This window comes from Sapajus apella, unplaced genomic scaffold, assembly GCF_009761245.1.
Source record: "Sapajus apella isolate SASKATOON/1434 unplaced genomic scaffold, GSC_monkey_1.0 scaffold9, whole genome shotgun sequence".
Classification (NCBI taxonomy): domain Eukaryota; kingdom Metazoa; phylum Chordata; class Mammalia; order Primates; family Cebidae; genus Sapajus; species Sapajus apella.
In genome coordinates this window covers 44165217-44184983 of record NW_022436949.1, presented here as the reverse complement: position 1 = coordinate 44184983, position 19767 = coordinate 44165217, and the positions used below count along the sequence as shown (strand labels likewise).

Below are 19767 nucleotides of genomic sequence, written 5' to 3'. Positions count from 1 at the left end.
TCTGCTGTGAGTCTGATAGGCTTCCCTTTATGGGTAACCTGACCTTTCTCTCTGGCTGCCCTCAGTGTTTTCTCCTTCATTTCAACCCTGGTGAATCTGGCGATTATGTGCCTTGAGGTTGTTCTTCTTGAGGAATATCTTTGTGGTGTTCTCTGTATTACCTGGAGTTGAATATTGTCCTGCCTTGCTAGGTTGGGAAAGTTTTCCTGAATAATATCCTGAAGTGTATTTTCCAGCTTGGATTGATTCTCTTTGTCACATTCAGGTACACCTATCAAACGTGGATTAGGTCTTTTCACATAGCCCCATATTTCTTGGAGAGTTTGCTCGTTCCTTTTTATCCTTTTTTCTCTAATCTTGTCTCCTGGTTTTATTTCATTAAGTTGGTCTTCAACCTCTGATATCTTATCTTCTGCTTGATCAATTCAGCTGTTAAAACTTGTGCATACTTTGCGAAGTTCTCCTGTTGTGTTTTTCAGCTCCATTAATTCACTTATATTCCTCTCTAAATTGTGTATTATTGTTAACATTTCGTGGAACCTTTTTTCAAAGTTCTTAGTTTCTTTGCATTGGGTTAGGACAAGTTCTTTTAATTCCCAGAGGTTTCTTATCATCCACTTTTTAAAGCCTGCTTCTGTTAATGGAACACACTTGTTCTCCATCAGGCCTTGTTCCGTTGCTGATGAGGAACTGTGATCCCCTGTAGAGGGAGAGGCATTCTGATTTTGGGTATTCTCAGCCTTTTTAGGCTGATTTCTTCCCTTCGTTATAGATTTATCCATCTGTGGTCTTTATAATTACCGTCTTTATAGTTGGGTTTCTGAATGGACGTCCAACTTGTTGATTCCTGGTGCTAAAATCTGAGCAACCCACTGCGCCGGCCTAAACAATGGTGTTATGATTGATGGTGTTTTTCTGACTCTGCACCAAGAACCACCGCACCAAGGCAACGGCAAAACTGCCTCGCCGGCCACAAGAGTTGCACTGGTGACCCGTGGGGCTCCTCCGCTGGGAATCTCCTGGTGCGTGAGCAACAAAAATTGATCTGAAAGTGTGGCGTCCTCTCGTTCTCTGCACTTTCAGTGGGAGCTACAGTCCCGAGCTGCTAGTGATCAGCCATCTTGGATCGCTCTCTTCGTTTCTGTTTATGTGATGGATTACGTTTATTGATTTGTGTATGTTGAACCAGCCTTGCATCCCAGGGATGAAGCTGACTTGATCATGAGTGGTAATCTTTTTGATGTGCTGATGGATTTGGTTTGCCAGTATTTTATTGAGGATTTTCACATTGATGTTCATCAGGGATTTTGGCCAGAAATTCTTTTTTACTTGTGTCTCTGCCAGTTTTGGTATTAGGATGACCCTGGCCTCATAAAATGAGTAAGGGAGGAGTCCCTCTTTTTCTGTTGTTTGGAATAGTTTGAGAAGGAATGGTACCAGCTCCCCTTTGTACCTCTGGTAGAATTCGGCTGTGAATCTGTCTGGTCCTGGGCTTTTTTGGTTGGTAGACTATTAATGCCTCAATTTTAGAACTTGTTATTGGTGTATTCAGGGATTCACCTTCTTCCTGGGTTAGTCTTGGGAGGGTGTATGTGTCTAGAAATTTATCAGTTTCTTCTAGATTTTCTAGTTTATTTGCGTGGAGGTGTTTATAGTATTCTCTCATAGTAGTTTGTATTTCTGTGGGATCAGTGGTAATAACCCCTTTATCATTTTTTATTGTGTCTATTTGATTCTTCTCTCTTTTTGTCTCTATTAGTCTGGCTAGCGGTCTAGCTGTTTTGTTAATCTTTTGAAAAAACCAGCTCCTGGATTCATCAATTTTTTTTTTTTGAAGGAGTTTTCAGAGGCAGGAGGAAAAGTGACAGGCCCTGGAGAATGGGCTGCCTCCTTTCCTCCCCTTCCACGACGTCCCACTATTTCTAAGGGAAACCCTAAGATGATGTTTAACCCGGGCTACAAGGTCAGCCTTTCTCTGTCACGGTCCTTGAGGTCATTGTCTACCCTGCCCCTCCTCCACTTCCATTTCTGTGGCAGGGAGAAAGGAGGGGAAAGGTGCCATCCTTAGTGGTTAGCATTCGTTGTTAGGGTCTTCCTCCATTAGTGGCTGGTGCATGCAGAGCACAGGCAGAGAGCCCCAGGCATGCCAGATGGTGGTGTAGCTGCTGCCCCTGTCCAGTGGGCTCCATCCGGTCCCCAGGGCTGAGCTTCAGCAGCTGGAATGGTTTCACACCTGAAACCACCTTTGCAAAATTATGACTGAGACAGTGAAGATCTAACTTAACTGACTCCATCTTGCTTCTAACCTCCAAGCTGTCCTTATTCATTCCTGGGCACAGGCTGACTTAACTTTGGGAGCACAACTTAGTATTTATAGTTTAAACAAAGATGATAACAGCCCTTTCCCAAAGCAGACCTTCTTGACTGGGGATTAGATTGCCTTTGTAGGACTAACATTGGCCACAAGATCAGAAGTGATGGTTTAGGAATCATGCAGCTGGCGGCTACAAGATTCTGACTCCCTCTAAACTGCTCCTAAGATCAATGCTTGAGATATTTTGCAGACCCCACACTTGATGGATCAGTTGATACCGTCCAGATCAATAAACTGGCTCATCTGATCTTGTGGCCCCCCCACCCAGGAACTGACTGAGCACAGGAAGACAGCCCCGACTCCTTATGGCTCCATCTCTGACCAGTCAGCACTTTGGGCTCACTGGTTTCCCCCCACCCACCAAATTATCCTTAAAAACTCTGCTCCTGAATGTTTGGAGAGACTGATTTGAGTAATAATAAAACTCCGGTCTCCTGCTCAGCCAGCTCTGTGTGAATTGCTCTTTCTTGATTGCAGTTTCCCTGTCTTGATGAATCAGCTGTATCTAGGCAGTGGGCACAGCGAACCCCTCAGGTGCTTATACACCCAGTGAAGTTGAAAAGCAGGTTCCACCCAGAGTGGAGCTTTTCCTGACATGATGTTCCACCCCGTGGTTGTTGGTGCTGGAGTGTGAGTCACAGGCCCAGCCCAGGTATTTGAGACGCAATGACCTGAATAAGGACTTGAGCCAGTTTCCTGAGTGCCCTCGAGCCTGGTGAGCCTCGTGTCTGGGTAGCCTTCCCACCCACCGTGTCTGCTACCAGGAAGGAGCTGGAGGTTAAACAGGCAAAGCTGTCTTTTTTCTCCGTCGTCCTCTCCAGGAAGCAGGTGGCTTTGGTCCTGAGGAGTGGTTTGCTCTGGGTGGACAGCTTCTGGATGTTCTGTTGTTGCTTGCACATCCCAGGAGGGATCCGGGCAACACCGAAAACCTGGTTGATGTGTCCTGCGAGAACTCCTTAAAGGAGAAAGTAGCCAGGTGACAGTTATTTTGTTTACCTGGCAGGTAGTGACCTACCTTGGTGGTCAGATTGAGAGCAGCAGTGAACTGAGGAGGGTGGAGCTTTGGAAGTGCAGATGAACAGTGGGGTACACACTTGTGCCTTGCTGCTTCAGGAAGCTGCCTAGTGACACTCAGTCCCCTAAGTCAGCAAAAGATTGTTTCCCAGGGTGTCATATTGGACAGCTGGCTGTAGGGGGAGATTACCTCCCTGCTGGGAGCTTGCCTTGCTGTGAGCAGACTTACTGCCCAGAAAATAGAAGGGATGGGAGCCAGTTAAACAGCAGTCATTAAAAGGGGGGTGGGAGTAGGAATGTCAGAGTTCCCAGCCCTCCTAAGAGAAAAGTGATGTAGATTTCCATGCCATCCAAAAAGATACTGGTGTTTTCCTGGAAGAGCTTACTGTGGCTTGCCCATTCCCCGGAAGCATGCATTGTGGAAGCCTGCAAGAGAGTGTGTGTGTGAGAGGAAGCTGTGCTGAAGGACTCTCTTGATGGTGGAAGCTGCCCTGAAATCAAAACCTGGGATTAGCAAGCCTCCTCTAGGCAGGTGCGCTTGACTGGGTGGTTAGTGAATGAGTGGCATGCCTGGCCCTGTGAGTTGGGTGTCAGACACATTCGAAGTTTCTGCGCCTTGTCCAGTCAAGACTGAAGTTGTCTTTATTATCTTAGTAGTCAAGGGCATTTAAAAGCTTGAAAAGCATTTGACATACGTTAAAACTTAGACTGTTTATTTGGACTGTCTTAGAATCAACTCCAGATGGCAGGATTGAGTTGGGATTTTGAGAGGAATGTATTGTATAAACACAGTGAATCTTGCCATCAGTGGCTCCCTAGAGTCAATACGAGTTACCCTTCCTTGGTCACGGGGTCCACAGTTAACATTTACTGAGCTGGAGCATGCCAGCACTGTCCCTGGGCACTTAAGTTTGCTGTAAGTGGAAAACGTGGAGAAATAAACCTGAAATGAAAATTAGAGCAATCGATATAAAAGTAAAGTTTGCCCAGGGCGTGGGGAGGGAAGACAAGTGAAGGGTTTTCCTGACTTGCGGAAACTCCAAAAGCAAAAAGGCCTGGGAGGTTGGGATGCGTTCTGGAAGGGTGAGCCCAGCTGGAGTCAGCGCAGTGAGACCTGCAGTGGGACGAGCGAAGGGGTCTTCCTCAGATATTCTGGGAGCTGGGCACAGTGCTCTCCTGAGGGGCCAAAGAACCCCAGAAGGATTTCTTCTTCTTTCCTCCATGCGTGCGAATGCCACCACCGAGTCCTGAGTCAGCAGTGAAGCAGGCTGGTGTCCCAACCCCGTGAACCCACTGTGAACCCGCACTCTGGCGGTGGCGTCCTGTGCCAGCCGTGGGTTCTTGGCTGCTCGCCATGGCCAGGCTCTTGGCCAGGGCCTTGTGCAGAAGCTCAGGAGACAGCTGCCCGGGTCTCTGGGTTGTGAAGCGGGAGTCGGGATCCAGATCCTTCCCAGGCTCGTCCCTGTTCCCTACACTGCCTGCCTCCCCCAGGAGGGCGGGGGATTTTCAGGTGTGTTTTCCAGGGAGTAGCACTTTGGGATTTGTGTTTTTAAAAAGAGAACTCTGGAAGTCATGAGGGCTGAGTAGCTTCAAGAGAGACCACAGGGAAGACAGGTGCACAGCTGGGTACCGTGGGGAGCTGGGGCCTTGAGAGGACCCAGACATGCATGTTAGGCCAGGTCTGCTTTTTTGGAAAGCTCCCTGAGCAGGGGGAGATTGTGGCAGTTTTTGGAGCTGCTAGAATTGGCTGCCCTTCTACCAAACAGGCAAGTGAGTCAGAGGCCACACTAGGCGGCTCCTAGGCTCACAGGGACCTGGAGACATGGTGGAGGTGTGGGGGAAGCTTAGTGCTATGGGAGGGAGAGGGAGGAGAGGGTCTTGTCAGGGCACTGCTGCCCTGATGTGTGTGACGCCTCTGCCTCGAGTGGCTGCAGGTTCTCAGTGCTGGCTGTGCCTGAGGACCCCCTCGCCCCGTGAAGTGGTCTAACAATGGAAACACCCTGGTCCCCCTTCCGAGATCCTGGGACAGTGGGGCTGGAACACACTCCCTGGAGCCCTCAAGTCTGGTGTGGGCCCCCGATCACCTCCCACGGCTCCCGCCCAGATCATGATGGGGTTTTCCCTGCACTCTGGGGGTTGCTGCTCACTTCTCGGTTTGATGTACTTTCCTTGCTGGTATTTGTTTGTAAAACTTTCTAGTTCCTATGTAATAGTGAAAAATACCCTTTGATTATTAAAAAAAAATTCCCTGTATTCACTTTGAAAATGATTCGTTTCTGTTTTTGTTTTATAGGATACAAAACTATGGATAATAATGGAATATCTTGGTGGAGGCTCCGCACTAGATCTAGTAAGTATTATGTTGGATGCAGAATACATATAAACCTTTTTCTCAAGAAGCTGGGGTTTTAAAGAATCCGTTGTATGTATCCATTTCTTTTTCTTTCAAGCTGTATTAAAAAAGGAATGAAACTATTCCTTATGTGTTTTTGCTTCGTATGTATTACTAAAAATTTTTGGTCTACTTTTTTTTTTTTTTTGAGACAGTCTTGCCCTGTTAACCAGGCTGGAGTGCAGTATGGCACAGTCAGCTCACTGCTACTTCCACCTCCTGGGCACAAACGATTCTTGTGTCTCAGCCTTCCAATTAACTGGGACTACAGGTGTGTGGCACCATGCCAGGCCAATTTTTTTTTTTTTTTTTTAAAGTAGAAATAGGATTTCACTATGTTGGTCACACTGTTCTCAAACTCTTGACCTCAAGCGATCCCGCCCCCCCGCCCCAGCCTGCCCCCACCGTCTCAGCCTCCCAAAGTGCTGGGATTATAGGCATGAGCCACCACACCCAATCTATAGGTCTGCTTTTTAAAGAAGCAATGAAGGATCATGCCTAGAATTACGTCACCTAAGAACGGTTTGGTAGCTTATTTTCTGAAACAGATGTTATTTACTTTTGTACAGCTGTTATCTCATCATCGTTTAATATTTCACCTGACAACTTAGTTTCCACAACGAGCATGTAATATTTTCATTTTGGAAGTAAGAGGCAGGCTGTGATTACTGAGGTCGGGTGTTGGACGTGGGAGCATGGTCATGCCCAGGGGAGCACACATTTCCCCGCTTGCTGGCGCTGCCAGGGTGTGGAGGTGGGGCTGGCCTGTACCAGGGATGTCTCCTCCTCTGAACTCCCCTGCAGTGACTTCTGTGGCCTCCAGTCCACACGTCGGGTAGTGGAAGCCAGGTGGAGGTGGCTGTACTGTCCTGGTCTGAGATTCACTTGTGTAAAACCTGGCTTCCTGTTGGGTTTTGATGCAGTGCTCACAGATAACCAACATATATCACGAGCACAGTTGAAGTCATCCTTGAAACATAGTAAATGCAAACTTTTTTTTTTTTTTTTTAAAGAATTTGTACAGCCGTTTAGCACTTGCTGTCTCATCCCCGCTGTGGTTATGCAGCAAAGTCGCTGTGATAAGCACTCTGTCCCCACCCCTCCTTCTAAGCACAGAGCATTTAGGTGGGTGGTGATTTTCAAGATAGGCCGGATCTGTCTTTGTAGTATTAGAGGATGGGTCCCGGATGATTGACAGCCATCAGGATGACAGGCTGCAGTTTCCACTGCTGTTGCAGGGAGAGTGAAGGAAGGTGTGTTTTTTTAGTATAGGCTGCACAGATTTGATTCATTAAGGAAAGAAAGCCCCTTTGAGAGGAAACTTCTTAGGCCTGGTACAGTGGCTCATGCTTATAATCTGTGCACTTTGGGAGGCTGAGGTGGGAGGATCAGTTGAGCCCAGAAGTTTAGGACTGGCCTGGGCCACACTGCAAAATCTCATCTCTACAAAATTATTTAATTCTAAAATAAATAAATAATTTAAAAAAGAAAAAACTTCTTTCTCACAGTAATAGTAGCAATTGCTAGGTTTTTTTTGGAAGATAAACTTCTGAAACTATATGTATCTCCAGGAGGCTAATGTACCCAATTTACATACTCAGACAGTGTCACAAACCATAGAAACAATTGGTAAAAATGGTATTAAAAAGGGAGATTTTGGTTGGGCGCTGTGGTTCATTCACCATGCCTGTAATTCCAGCACGTTGGGAGGCCGAGGCAGGTGGATCACGAGGTCAAGAGAGGGAGACCATCCTGGCCAACATATTGAAACCCCATCTCTACTAAAAGTACAAACATTAGCTGGGCGTGGTGGCATGCGCCTGTAGTCGCGGCTACTTGGGAGGCTGAGGCAGGAGAATTTCTTGAACCTGGAACGCAGAGGTTGCAGTGAGCCAAGATTGCATGAGACTCCATCTCAAAAACTCAAAAGGGGGGAGATTTCAAGAAAAATTAACATGATATGAAAATTATGTTAAAAAGGGAAAAACAGCAACATAGTGGGATTACTTTTACGACTTATTTTGGTTCCTTTCCATAAATATTCACAGTACGTAAAGAGCTTTTCATTTTTTCACTCTGTTGGGAAATACTACAGAAATGTAGAAAATTACTTCATTTTCTGTAATTAGATTTACTATTAAGTGAATTTCATTTGTAGTATGAAGTTGTTAACAGGGGCTCTTTCCAACATTAAGTCCTTCAGAAGAGCAATTCCAGTAATGCTTTAGAATGTTCATTTTTAATGGTATGATAATTTGTTTGATGATAACCTTCTTCAGATTTCTTTGAATTGCAGTCTGTGAAATTTTAGACATTGCAGTTGGAAGGAAGGGTAAAACTCTCCACTAAAAAAAAAAAATCCCAGATGGTGTGAGACTCCCAGCAAACCGCTGTTCACTTATGCTTAAGGAGTGCTGGTGACAAGGGAAAGACACTCCTTTTTGAATGTCACTAATCATCTCATTTAATTGGTGCTGGGATGGAGACCCTGGGATGAGAGGTCCCAGCTAGCAGATAGAGCTGGGCCTGGACCCTGGCTCTGCTAGCTCAGAGCTTGTGGTCTCCCTTGACCCCACGCTGTCCTTCCCCGACCTCCGATGTTGTCGTCTTTCTTCATCTTTTACCCTTTTCTGTTGGCCTGCTCTCAGCCCTGCAAAGAGGCCATGCTTTGATGGAATGGGGTGTTTTGGAGGTAGGCTGGGAGCTGTCGCCGTCTTTACTTCCTTCCCATATCCACACCACTGGGCCCTCTCTAGGTGCAAGGGTCTCCCAGAGCCGAGGAGAATTGAAAGCCCATCAGGAATTTTACAGATGCATGGGGTGCCCTAGAGAGGGGAAGTGACTTTGCCCCAAGTTAAAGATTGGGTGGCAGACAACATGGCCTATACATAAATCTTGGGCTCCACACATCAGTGCGAAGGACGAAGCGGAGAGGCTTTAGGACTTGAAGGCTGGGAGGAGCCCAGGTCTGCTGTCGGACATGGGCGTTCCTCAGCTGGCAGGGGGTACATCCGTTAGCAGCTGCCTTTTCCACTCTCCGGGTGCTTTTTAACTTTTAAAACGATGCAAATTTGGGATCTTGTTTGGCAAATAAAGAGACAGTATTATTATTACTTTTATTTATTATTTTTGTAAGACGGAGTCTTGCTCCATCACCCAGGCTGGAGTGTGGTGGCGCATTCTCGGCTCACTGCAATCTCTGCTTCCTGGGTTCAAGTGATTTTTCTGCTCCAGCCTCCCAAGTAGCTGGGACAACAGGTGCATGCCACCACGCCCAGCTAATTTTTGTATTTTTAATAGAGATGGGATTTCACCATATTGGCCAGGCTGGTCTCCAACTCCTGATCTCATGTTCTACCTGCCTTGGCCTCCCAAAGTGCTGGGATTACAAGCGTGAGCCACCACGCCCAACCAGAGAGACGGTATCATTAAGAGCCATGAATATAAAATAGGAATACATTTTATTTTGAATGCTCGTATTTGAGTGTGCTCTGTTAAAAAAAATTTAAAATAAAATGGCAAATTGAAATTCAGTGTCCATATGATTCCCAAGGCCACTGTGCTCTTTGGAATATAGCTTGAAAACTACTGTCAGTCATCTCTCAAGTGCTAGCCACCTGCAGGGTGCCCTGACTTGGAAGAGCATAAGAAGTAACATGCAGTCCAAGACACCCTAACGTACAGTGCAGTCCATCTTTGTAGCCTAGTGAGGGAATCATTTTAAATTCAGCATAGACTTGTGTCCTCCTGCGTGTCGGGCTGCTCTGGCCATTCGGGTTATTGTGGTGGACACAGCAGTGGAGAGTCCTGCTCTCGGGGAGGACTGTCTGTGGGGGAGGGCTGTCAATTACACTGTTTGTTAGAAGGTTCCTTCCCACAGGGAAAACAAGGCAGGGGGAGGTGAATGGGGAGCTGGAGTGAGGATGAGCCACAGAGGGCCTGTGACAGAAGGTTTTAGCTGATTAAAAGATCAGTCAGTGTTGTCAAAGAATCCGAGGGACAACCTTGGAATCTAATTACAAAGGGACTATGCTACATAAATCAGTCACTTAATCAGGCAGAGATGTTTGACAAACTTAAAAAATGAATACACAGCATGGGTTTTAAGAAATGAGATGGCACGTTCATTAACGTATAGGCCAAGTTGCTATCACAGTAGCTCTAAAGCTGTGTCTCACAAAAGATAGAAATTAATTTCTCCCCCGCATGTGGGGTCAGTGGCTCTGGTCCACACTGTCATGGTCTGTGCTTGTGGGTGGCTCCACCATCTGGAGCCCCAGGCTTCCCTCGGTCTTCAGCCATTGTCCTCTCCTGCTGCCAGTGCTTCAGGGCCAGGACCAAGCAGGGGCACCTTTGTTCCTGCCTGTCCTGTTGGCGAGGTCTTAGTCACGTGACCACAGCCTGCTGCTCAGAGTCTGGGAAACGTGGTCTCTTGTCGTGGCTGTGCCCCTGGCTGATAGCTTTGAAGCAGGGGAGGACAGACTTGGGGAGAGGGAGTTAGACGTCACCCAGAGGTAGGATGTGGTCTAGGTTTATTTCCTGGCTGCTATTGGAAGAGTCTGTAACTGCCTGAATGATGGAGACCATATTCTGTGGGGTAGAAAGCAGCTGAATATCCTTCATAGTGAATTTTGATGCAGCAAGGATTTCCCCCGAAGTAAGTAGAGTTTATCTCTTTTTCTCCTCTTCCCCCTCGTTCCCCATGGGCATATAAATCAATGATGGATGGTGTTCAGGCCAGATTTCAAAGGGCAGAGCCATGCATATAGTCATCATAGAGCCAGCCCTTCATTAACCAGGGGAGGATTTCCCACGAGTTTTCCTTACCTCTTCCACTTAGCGCCCCTTGGGAATGACAGCAGGCTGCTCTGCCGTTGCTTTTGGGAGACTTGATAATGGAAAGGAGGGTGATCAAGCTGGGTCTAGCCACAGGTTATTGATATCTGCTTGGACAAAGACTTGGTGAAGTAGGAGATTGGAGATGGAACCCGACTCTTTTTTTTTTTTTTTTTTTTTTTTTTTGGGAGACAGAGTGTTGCTCTGTTGCCCAGGCTGGAATGCAATGGTGCGATCTTAGCTCACTGCAACCTCCGCCTCCTGGGCTCAAGGGATTCTCCTACCTCAGCCTATCATGTAGCTGGGATTACAAGCATGTGCCACCATGCCTGGCTAGTTTTCCTGTATTTTTAGTAGAGACGGGGTTTCACCATGTTGGCCAGGCTGGTCTCAAACTCCCGACCTCAGGTGATCCACCCACCTCAGCCTCCCAAAGTGCTGGGATTACAGGCGTGAGCCACCATGTCCAGCCTCTAATTTGACTTTGATCTTTGACCGACTGGTTTCTCCTGCACTCCACGGTTGTGAACAAAAGCAAATACTCCGACTCTATCCTCCTCCCTCCTTTCCCTCAGGTGATGAGAAAAGTCTGTGTTCCTTGTTTTAAAAATTAAAATTTCTACGTTCTATGAACACTGAAAAATAGATGTGGAGAAAGCAGACTAAAGGCAAGATTTTCCAGCTTGTGTTCTTTAGAATACTAGTTTCCACATGCATTTCTTGAAAATAAGACACTTGGTCAGATAACTGGGAAAAACTACGTTCTGGGGAACAGGGTATGTGCCGTAATGTCTTAGTCCGAGCTAACTTTTAGACAGTATCTTACTTGGAATTTGAGATAATTCCTGGCAGGCAGTGGCCACAGGCATTTCGATTTTCTCCAAGCATAGGTGTGAGGTCAAACTGAAAGCAAGTGTGTTCCCTGAACCTCGGTCCTGAGTGGAGGTGGCCAGGGGCGGCTGGATTCCAGGTGTGTCTGCTGGATTCCAGGTGTGTCTGCTGCCAGGCAGGCTGGAGTCCCAGTGAGGCCAGCGTGTGAGGAGAGGCCACCGCCAAGTGTGGGCCTGACCCCGGGGTTGCTGTGTAGACTGGGGTGGGCCTGCAAGCACAGCTCGCTGATGAGCGGAAAGCAGCGCCAGGTGTGAGTCAGGCTGGGGTTTAGGTGACAAGGGCTGTCTCAGTTGCCCCCACACTGCCCCATAAGCCCTTTAGGGTATTGAACAAGATGTCCTGGTGAAGCAGCTGGGAGGACACAAGGGGGACTGTCAGGGTCTGTCCCAAACATGTGCCCGCCTGAGTCGCTTCCCATGGAGGAGCCCCTGAGTTTCCATCCCTTGGCCTAAAGCATGTTTACTTATCTTTTTAAAACTTAGTAAAAGGCACCAGATTCTTCTTCCTATTGCCTAAAATGTGTGGATGTGGGCTGGGAAAACATTCACTGTCAAGTCTGAAAACACAGAATGGGGAACGGTGACTCGGGGGAAACCTGCTCGCATTGGATTAGATGTCTGCCCTCAGTCTGGCTCCGTGTCCATGGTTCCAGGGAGCGTTGGTGGCTTTGCCACTGTCATCCTGTGTGTGACGGACTGCCCCGCTCTGCCCGGGGCGGGGAGCTTCCATTCTGGTTTGAAGTGAGCCTGTGAACCCACTTTTCCTCTCCTTTTATGTGGAGATGTGCACACCTGACATTTCTCCCTTTCATCTTACACAGTTGTGGATATAAAGGAGTCAACAGAAACAATTATTTTGAGTTTCTGAGAATAAAAGCTTTCAGAGGTAATTATTACCTCAGGGATTAATAAATAGTAATTTTATTATATAATATCTGTTATATAACAAATCCCAAACTATTAGGATTTAAGCTCTTTCAGCTGTATTCCCCGAAGTTGGAGAGCTTTAACTGCAGATTTTTTAAATTCTAGTACAAAGATCTCAGAGGCCTTTGGCTCCTTGGCTTTCTTTCCTAGGTGTTTTTTTGGATACCAGGGGTGAGCCTTCTGGTAAGGGAACCACATATGTTAGGGCAGATCCTGGCTGCTCTGTGAGTTTCTGGGCTGTTTGTTTCCTGGAGTGAAATTCCCCAGCCTGTGACTGGCCCTTGCCAGGGCCTGAGGGGTGCCTGTGGTCAGCAGCAGGTGCGGGCGGGGCTGCGGGGTTTCCTCGTGGGCTCTGCTTTGCTTCTCTGCTGGCTTGGCTTCATTCAGTAAAGCCGTTTTCTTCTGGCTCTTTGTTTTTTTTAAGGGTCCTTTAGTGGGCTGTAATTGTTTGGGCAAAATCATGTGTTTTAAGTGAAGAAGATTTAAGATTTTATCCTTGTTCATTAACGTGGAGGTGCTTCTGTTTTGTCTCAGACTTCTCATTAGATAATCATTAAAGTAACTTTAAGAATTTGTTCTCTTCTTAGTTAGAACCTGGCTCGTTAGATGAAACCCAGATCGCTACTATATTAAGAGAAATACTGAAAGGACTTGATTATCTCCATTCAGAGAAGAAAATCCATAGAGACATTAAAGGTAAGAGCACGTCCGTTTTCCTGCCTTTGAGATACTGAAGGTGGAGGTGGGTGGCCGCGGGGTTTCCTCGTGGGCTCTGCTTTGCTTCTCTGCTGGCTTGGCTTCATTCAGCAGAGCTGTTTTCTCTGGCTGTTTGTTTTTTTAAAGGTCCTTTAGTGGACTGTAATTGTTTGGGCAAAATCAAGCCTTGCCTGGGCTGGGCTGGCTCTGAGGGTGTCTGACGAAAAATGTAGCTCTGGTGCGTGTTCTCGGGCCTGCCACCTGGCTGGGGACAAGAAGCGCGTGTTCCTTGCGGCAGTGCACGGAGTCGTGAGTCCACGCCGTCTAGGGCGCCCTTGGCTTTCCTTTGCAGCGGCCAACGTCCTGCTGTCTGAGCACGGTGAGGTGAAGCTGGCGGACTTTGGCGTGGCTGGCCAGCTGACCGACACCCAGATCAAAAGGAACACCTTTGTGGGCACCCCGTTCTGGATGGCACCCGAGGTCATCAAGCAGTCGGCCTACGACTCCAAGGTGAGGGGAAGGCGGGGGCCGGCACTGTGCCCCACTAGGTCTGGCCTCACTAGGTCTGTAGGGCTCCCACCTTTCACTCTTGAACCTGGTGGCTTTTCTAAGTTGGAAGGAAGCTGGTACCTTGAGGTGGGTCATTTGGGTAGCTCTTCAGCCTTGTTTACAAACAGTTTTATCCTCTGTCTCCTGCTCTGTCGTTTAATACCCTTTGCTTATCCAGCCCACCATGGCTGAGGTTTTTAGCTCAGGCCATGTGTGTTTGGTGGGGGTGGGGACACAGGACAGAGGGGCTGGGAGGAACAGAAGGGCTGCAGTGGCAGTGGTGAGGGGTAGCGGTGGCAAGGGCTGGAGGCATGTGGGGCTGCGGAGGGCTCCACCTGCTCTCTGGGCGCAGCTGGGGGTTGACGTGCAAGTGTATGATTCTCTGCAGCCTTGAGAGGACTGTAGGGAAGGGGGCTGTCTCCCATAAGAGAAAGAGAGGGGTCCACGGAGGTGAGAGAAGAGAAAGAGCGTGCTGCGAGTGGCTGCTGCAGAGTCTTCCTATTATGTTTAATTCTCAGGATTCTTTCCCAGCGGGTCCTTGTCAACATGAGATGAAATCTTCACCCTTTCTTCCCACTGTTCTCACTTGTCCTGTGTACGGTCTCCTACTTTTTCTCATACTCTTTTTCTCGGCTGCCCCTCCCTCTTTGTGAACTCTGTTAGATGGGACGAAAAATCCTGGGGCTTTGCCTCCTGGGGCTCCGATTTAACTTCAGTTCCCACAGTCTGCTCTTCTCAGGACCCTGCCTGCAGTTAACACGCCTCGTGATCCACAGAGAATAGGCTTTCCTGGGCCCCAGATTTCTGAGCAAACAAATATTTAGCTCAGATATGTGTCTAGGCCAAACGTTGCTGGTCTTTTAAATAGAAATCTTCCCAGTACTCAGTAGACTTCCCACCTTGTTAAACATAGTAGAGGAAGCACCAGGTGACTTTCCCTGCAGACCCAGGGTCACTTTGCCAGCCACAGACTGTTAGTGTCTGGTTGGGTGTGGTGTCTCATGCCTGTAATCCCAGCATTTGGGAGGCAGAGGCAGGCAGATTGCCTGAGCTCAGTAGTCGAGACAAGCCTGGGCAACATGGCAAAACCATGTCTCTACTAAAAAAAAAAAAAAAAAAAAATTAGCTGGGTGTGGCAGCGTGCGCCTGTAGTCCCAGCTACTCGGGAGGCTAAGGGAAGAATTGCTTGAACCCAGGAGGCAAAGGTTACAGTTAGCCAAGATCATGCTACTACACTCCAGCCTGGCTGACAGAGTGAGACTCCATCTCAAAAAAAAAAGTGTCCAGGTTGTAGCTCAGGTTGTGGGCATACCTGGTTCCACCACGGGAGGAGTGAGCCCGACTGTCTCACTGTTGAGTGGTAGCAGTGTCTATGGATTTTCTGAGCACTGTGGTGGCCCTGACAGCTGCTGGCCAGTGAGTGACTAGTGGTTCCCCCCCACTGCCCCCCACATAGCAGACCTGGCTGGTCTTGGGTGTGTGTGCTATGTGGGAGTGTCTCTGCCCCACGTGGGAGGGACACCGCCTTGGCTGCATCTCATTTCTGCAGCCACCTTGGCTGTTGGCCCTTTTCCTAGGCTCATGTAATTTTAGGACTTGACCAGGAGCTTACATGTTTAGTCCATGTTCTTTATTTTAAACTGAAGCCCATTTGTCAAAGTTCATCCGTGTAGATTTTGGTAAGGCTGAGGCTAGAACCCATGTTTCTTAACTCATTGGATGACACCACCCTGATTATTCTCTTCTCATTCACTGTAATAAAATAGCTGATCTGCCATGTGACTGAGGACTCTGAGCTTAGATTTCCTTTCCTCCCTCTCTCCCCACTCCACCCCTCCTTCTCCCTCCCTCCCCTCCATCCCTCTCTACCTCCCCTTCCTCATTCCTCCCCCTCCTTCCTTCCTCCCCCTCCTTCCTTTTCTTTCTGTCTCCCTCTTTCATTACCGTGTTTATTTCATATTGATTGTTTCATTCCTTTAGCCCATTCAGTGTAGACACATTTTTCTAGATTCCAGTAATACCGGAGTAGACAAGAACAAAAGTCTCTTCTCCTGTACATCTTAAATTCATATGGGGGAGACTGACAGTAAACAAGGAAGAATTAACAGCACGTTAGGAGCAAGCGGGCCATGTTGTAGTCACCTTTTTCAGTGAGTTACCTGCCTTAGGTGAGAAATAGCCCTAGAGAGTGGCAGGCAGAAGGTGTGGGCCCCTCAGCATGAGACCATTTCAGAGTTGGGCCCTGGCGAGATGGCATTCTAGTTGAGACTCGAACTGAGAGAGGTTTGAAAGAGTTTTGAAAGAATCAGTGCACAGCGCTAATTGGTGAAACTCCAGAATAGATATAACTGAAGCGCTTTTAAAGATTTAAAACTTACCTGAAGTTAAGAATAATGTGAACCTATAAGTCAAAGACGTTGCCTGGTGCCAAGCCAAGTGAATGAACAGAGATGATTTACATATGTCAGAATCTTTTCAGGAGGACAAAAGGTGTGTTACAAACATTAAACTTAAAAAGTTAGGTGCCTTCAAATGAGGAAAATCAAGCTGGTGTCACTGATTCACAAATTTGTACTGAGCAACTGTGCTGTGAATACAGCTGTGAGCAAGACGGCACACTCCCTCCTCTCCTGAGGTCGAGAGAAGAAACGGTAAATAAGCAGTTTCAGATCACGCAAGTGCCACGGAGAAAAGGAAACAGGCCATGTGAAGATCGACATTTTTAGTACCACCGTCATTGCTTGCTTGAGAACCTTTCTTCAAGAGCTGCCCTGTCTGCCTGAGCCGTCCCCACCCGCTTTCCTTAGAGGGCAGGGCCTCCGTAGGTGTTCACTGCAGCGATGTCGCAACATCACACCTTGGCCAGCTGCCTTCTTCCAGCTCTACAGCATCAGGAGGCTCTGGCCAGGTGTGGTGGCTCATGAACACCTGTAATCCCAGCACTTGGGGAGGCTGAGGCTGGGAATTTGAGACCAGCCTGGCTAACATGATGAAACCCCATTTCTACTAAAAATACTAAAATTAGCCGGGCGTGGTGAACGCACGCCTATAGTCCCAGCTGCTCAGGAGGCTGAGATAGGAGAATCGCTTGAACCTAGGGGGCGGAGGTTGCAGTAAGACCAGATTGCATCACTGCATTCCAGCCTGGGCAGCAGAGCAAGACTCTGTCTCAAAAGAAAAGGAAAAAAAAAAAACATCAGAAGGCTTTGATCTGATCAGTAGGTGTTGTAGTATTGTGGGGTGGGTTAGAGAGAGTATGAAAAAATGTGTCACATTTTTGGTCAGTTTTTACCTTTACCCTGACTTGTGTCAGAAGTTAGTTGTTTCACTTGCTTAGATCATACCCAACAACTCTGAACTGGAAATCCTGAGCCAACTCTTATGCTGATGTGAAATTGACTTTCTAGGTTTTTTGATCTGGGAGATGTGTGGTGAGGACCTGTGAGGGTCACATCTGTGTCTGCGTCTGGAAGGAGGGTTTACCAGAAGGGGGGTTTCAGGCTGGGCCTTAGGGCTGAGATTTCCCCTGCTCCCCCCCCCCCCCCCCCCTGCGCCTCTGGACTGGCAGCTGTTGTCACAAGCATGGCCTGACAAGCTTGCTCTTCCACCCACCCCGTGTGTGGCCCTCCAGTGGCTGGATTGCCTCCTGCGCAGCCAGTGCTCCTCGGGGTGCACTGGAGGCCGTTCTGGTCTTGTGACTCACTCAGCTGCTTCCCAGCTTTCCCTCCATTCTCTCTTGCGGGACTCCTAGACAATTTCCCCCCTAGTCTCTGCACTGCAGGTAAGGAAAGACCTTCCCGTTATTGGGGACAGGGTTCTGTATGGTAGTTAGGAAGGCATGTGCCCAAGCCACACGTAGGTTCACACGGTGATTCTCGAAGGAAGGGAGGGCTGGGAGAAGTGATGGACTTCACCCGCTTTACTAGCTTCTTCATCTCACTGAACTAAAGGGAGTACACACCTCTGTTTGCTGTTTATCTTTAGAACCTGTTTGGGACCCTTTTCGAGCATTGTCACCTCTGGCACTACCTGTGTCCCCTTGTCTGGGTTGCTCAAGTGTTACTGAATGTGTTTGCATACAGAGGGCATCTTCTGTCCATCTAAGTTCTTAACCTAAGCATGACATTACTAAGTCTTTATTGCCCACATGTCATAAGAACCTTCATGACTAATGTTTTAAGGGGATTTTGGGAAGTTAGGTTTGTTTGAAGGAGTCCCTATGCTTGGGACGTTGTGCCAAGGGAGATAACTCTGCTCACTGCCAAGAAGCCACCGGTTTCAACACTAGAGAGAGGTCCTGGGCTGAAGAACTCAAGTCTCCCTTTTTCCTTGTAAGATTTTGATGATGGTATGTTAGCGAATGGATTGTGCTTGGTTTGCAGTCCACCCATGGTGGAAAGTGGAAATTGGTGATGCATTGATGGAGAAAAAAACATAGTTGAAGATGAGTGAAAGCGTGGTGGGATTAGCTGACGAGCTGCCAGAAGCCAGGCAGCTGGCCCGTCTAGTGCACTGTGCACCAGCCCTTCCTGTCACTGGGCACTGAGCCCACAGCCTCCCTGCTCCTGCATCCGGATCAAGAATTACTCACAGGCTTGGCTGGGAGGATGAGCCCTGAGGGTGAGGGAAGAAGGTGAAGTGGGAGGCAGCAGGCTTTATTTTCGAAGGTAGTAATGTTTGGTCAACCACATGTTGCTCTTAATGGTGATAAATATCACCTGCGCCTCTAGAGACCACTTACAAGTGTGTTCCTAAAGATCGCATCTGCTTAAGTAATACGCTTATATTAAGTCAGATTTTGTTTTGCCTGGTTACAACTGTGACTTAGAGTTATCCATGGTTTTCTTCTTCCTCTTAATTATAGAGTTGATTGGTTTCTTTTAGAATTATTTTCCCTATTTAATTTAAAAACTATCACTTAAATTGTATTGTACGTTTAGATTTGTAGCCAGCGTTCTTTATCTGACACGATAGTGTGAAGATGGAGGATGCTGCTGGGTAGACTCCCACCTCTCCCATTGTCAGGGAGAGTCCTGAACCATCAGTGACCGGGAGCTCAGGGGTCACTCCGGAGCGAGCCCCAGGAAGATGTGCTCGCAGTGAACATGCGCATTTGCAGCTTCTGACTGGAGCGTATGTTAGAAGCCAGTGTTTGCTTTCTCTGTCGGCAGTGTCTTAGTATCTCATTTCATATCTTTCCCAAATGGCCCAAAATGGGTCTCTCCTTTCACCTCATTTTAATTGCTTTGGAAGATGACTGTCTGTTCCCCACATAACGTTTACTTTAAAACTCAGACACGGGCCAGGCGTGGTGGCTCACGCCTAAAACCCCGGCACTTTGGGAGGCCCTGGTGGGAGGAGAGCTTGAGGCCAGTTCAAGACCAGCCTGAGCGGTAAAGCAAGACCTACCCCCACCTCTGACTCCTGCCTCTTGAAAGAATTAAAGAATTAGCTGGGCATGGTGGTGTGCCCTATGGTCCCAGCCAGCTATCTAGGAGGCTGAGGTGGGAGGATGGCTTGAGCCTACGAGGTCGAGGCTCCAGCCTGGGTGACAGGGTGAGACTCCACCTCAAAAACAAAACACCTCAGAGACAAGTTCTTAATCTGCTGTCATGTTTCCTGGAAGCAGTAATAGATATAAGTTTCCTACCAAGACGTTGAATACCATACTTCATTAAGTTAATGTGCCATAGCAACTTATTCTTCTGAGGTTGAACATAAGTAATGCTGCTGTTGAATATTTTGGGCATATACCATCTTCCAAATTTAAAATTTAGTATAGATGCCTAGAAGTGGAAGTAATTGGTTTTCACAAGTTTGGATATTTTTGTGGCTTTCGATGTGTTGTATGGCCAACATTGCTTGCCATTGATTCAAGTGCCAGTCCACGTTTCCAAATTAGTCATAGTTAGATGTCTGGCAGGAGAGCCAGCAGGCAGGAAGACCACGTGGGAGCCCCCCACAGAAGTCCTGGGGAGAAGAGATCGCTTTAGACTGATCCAAGTTAGGAGGGGTAGAGGGGACGCAGGGTGCTGAGAGCTCAGCAACCATCCATCCTGGGATGCGGCTGGATTTAGGAGGGTCCAAAG

At 47.8% G+C, this 19767-nt stretch overlaps 1 protein-coding gene across 6 annotated transcripts in view; it reads left to right on the top strand.

Moving 5' to 3' along the window:
• Positions 1 to 19767, top strand: part of STK24 (serine/threonine kinase 24) — a 138322-nt gene that overhangs the window by 103067 nt on the left and 15488 nt on the right. For all 6 annotated transcript variants that reach the window (XM_032277527.1, XM_032277525.1, XM_032277524.1 and 3 more), the window contains exons 3-5: positions 5682 to 5738; positions 13021 to 13129; positions 13482 to 13639. In XM_032277527.1, the coding sequence (XP_032133418.1) occupies positions 5682 to 5738; positions 13021 to 13129; positions 13482 to 13639 (324 nt within the window). The remainder of the gene's footprint in view (positions 1 to 5681; positions 5739 to 13020; positions 13130 to 13481; positions 13640 to 19767) is intronic.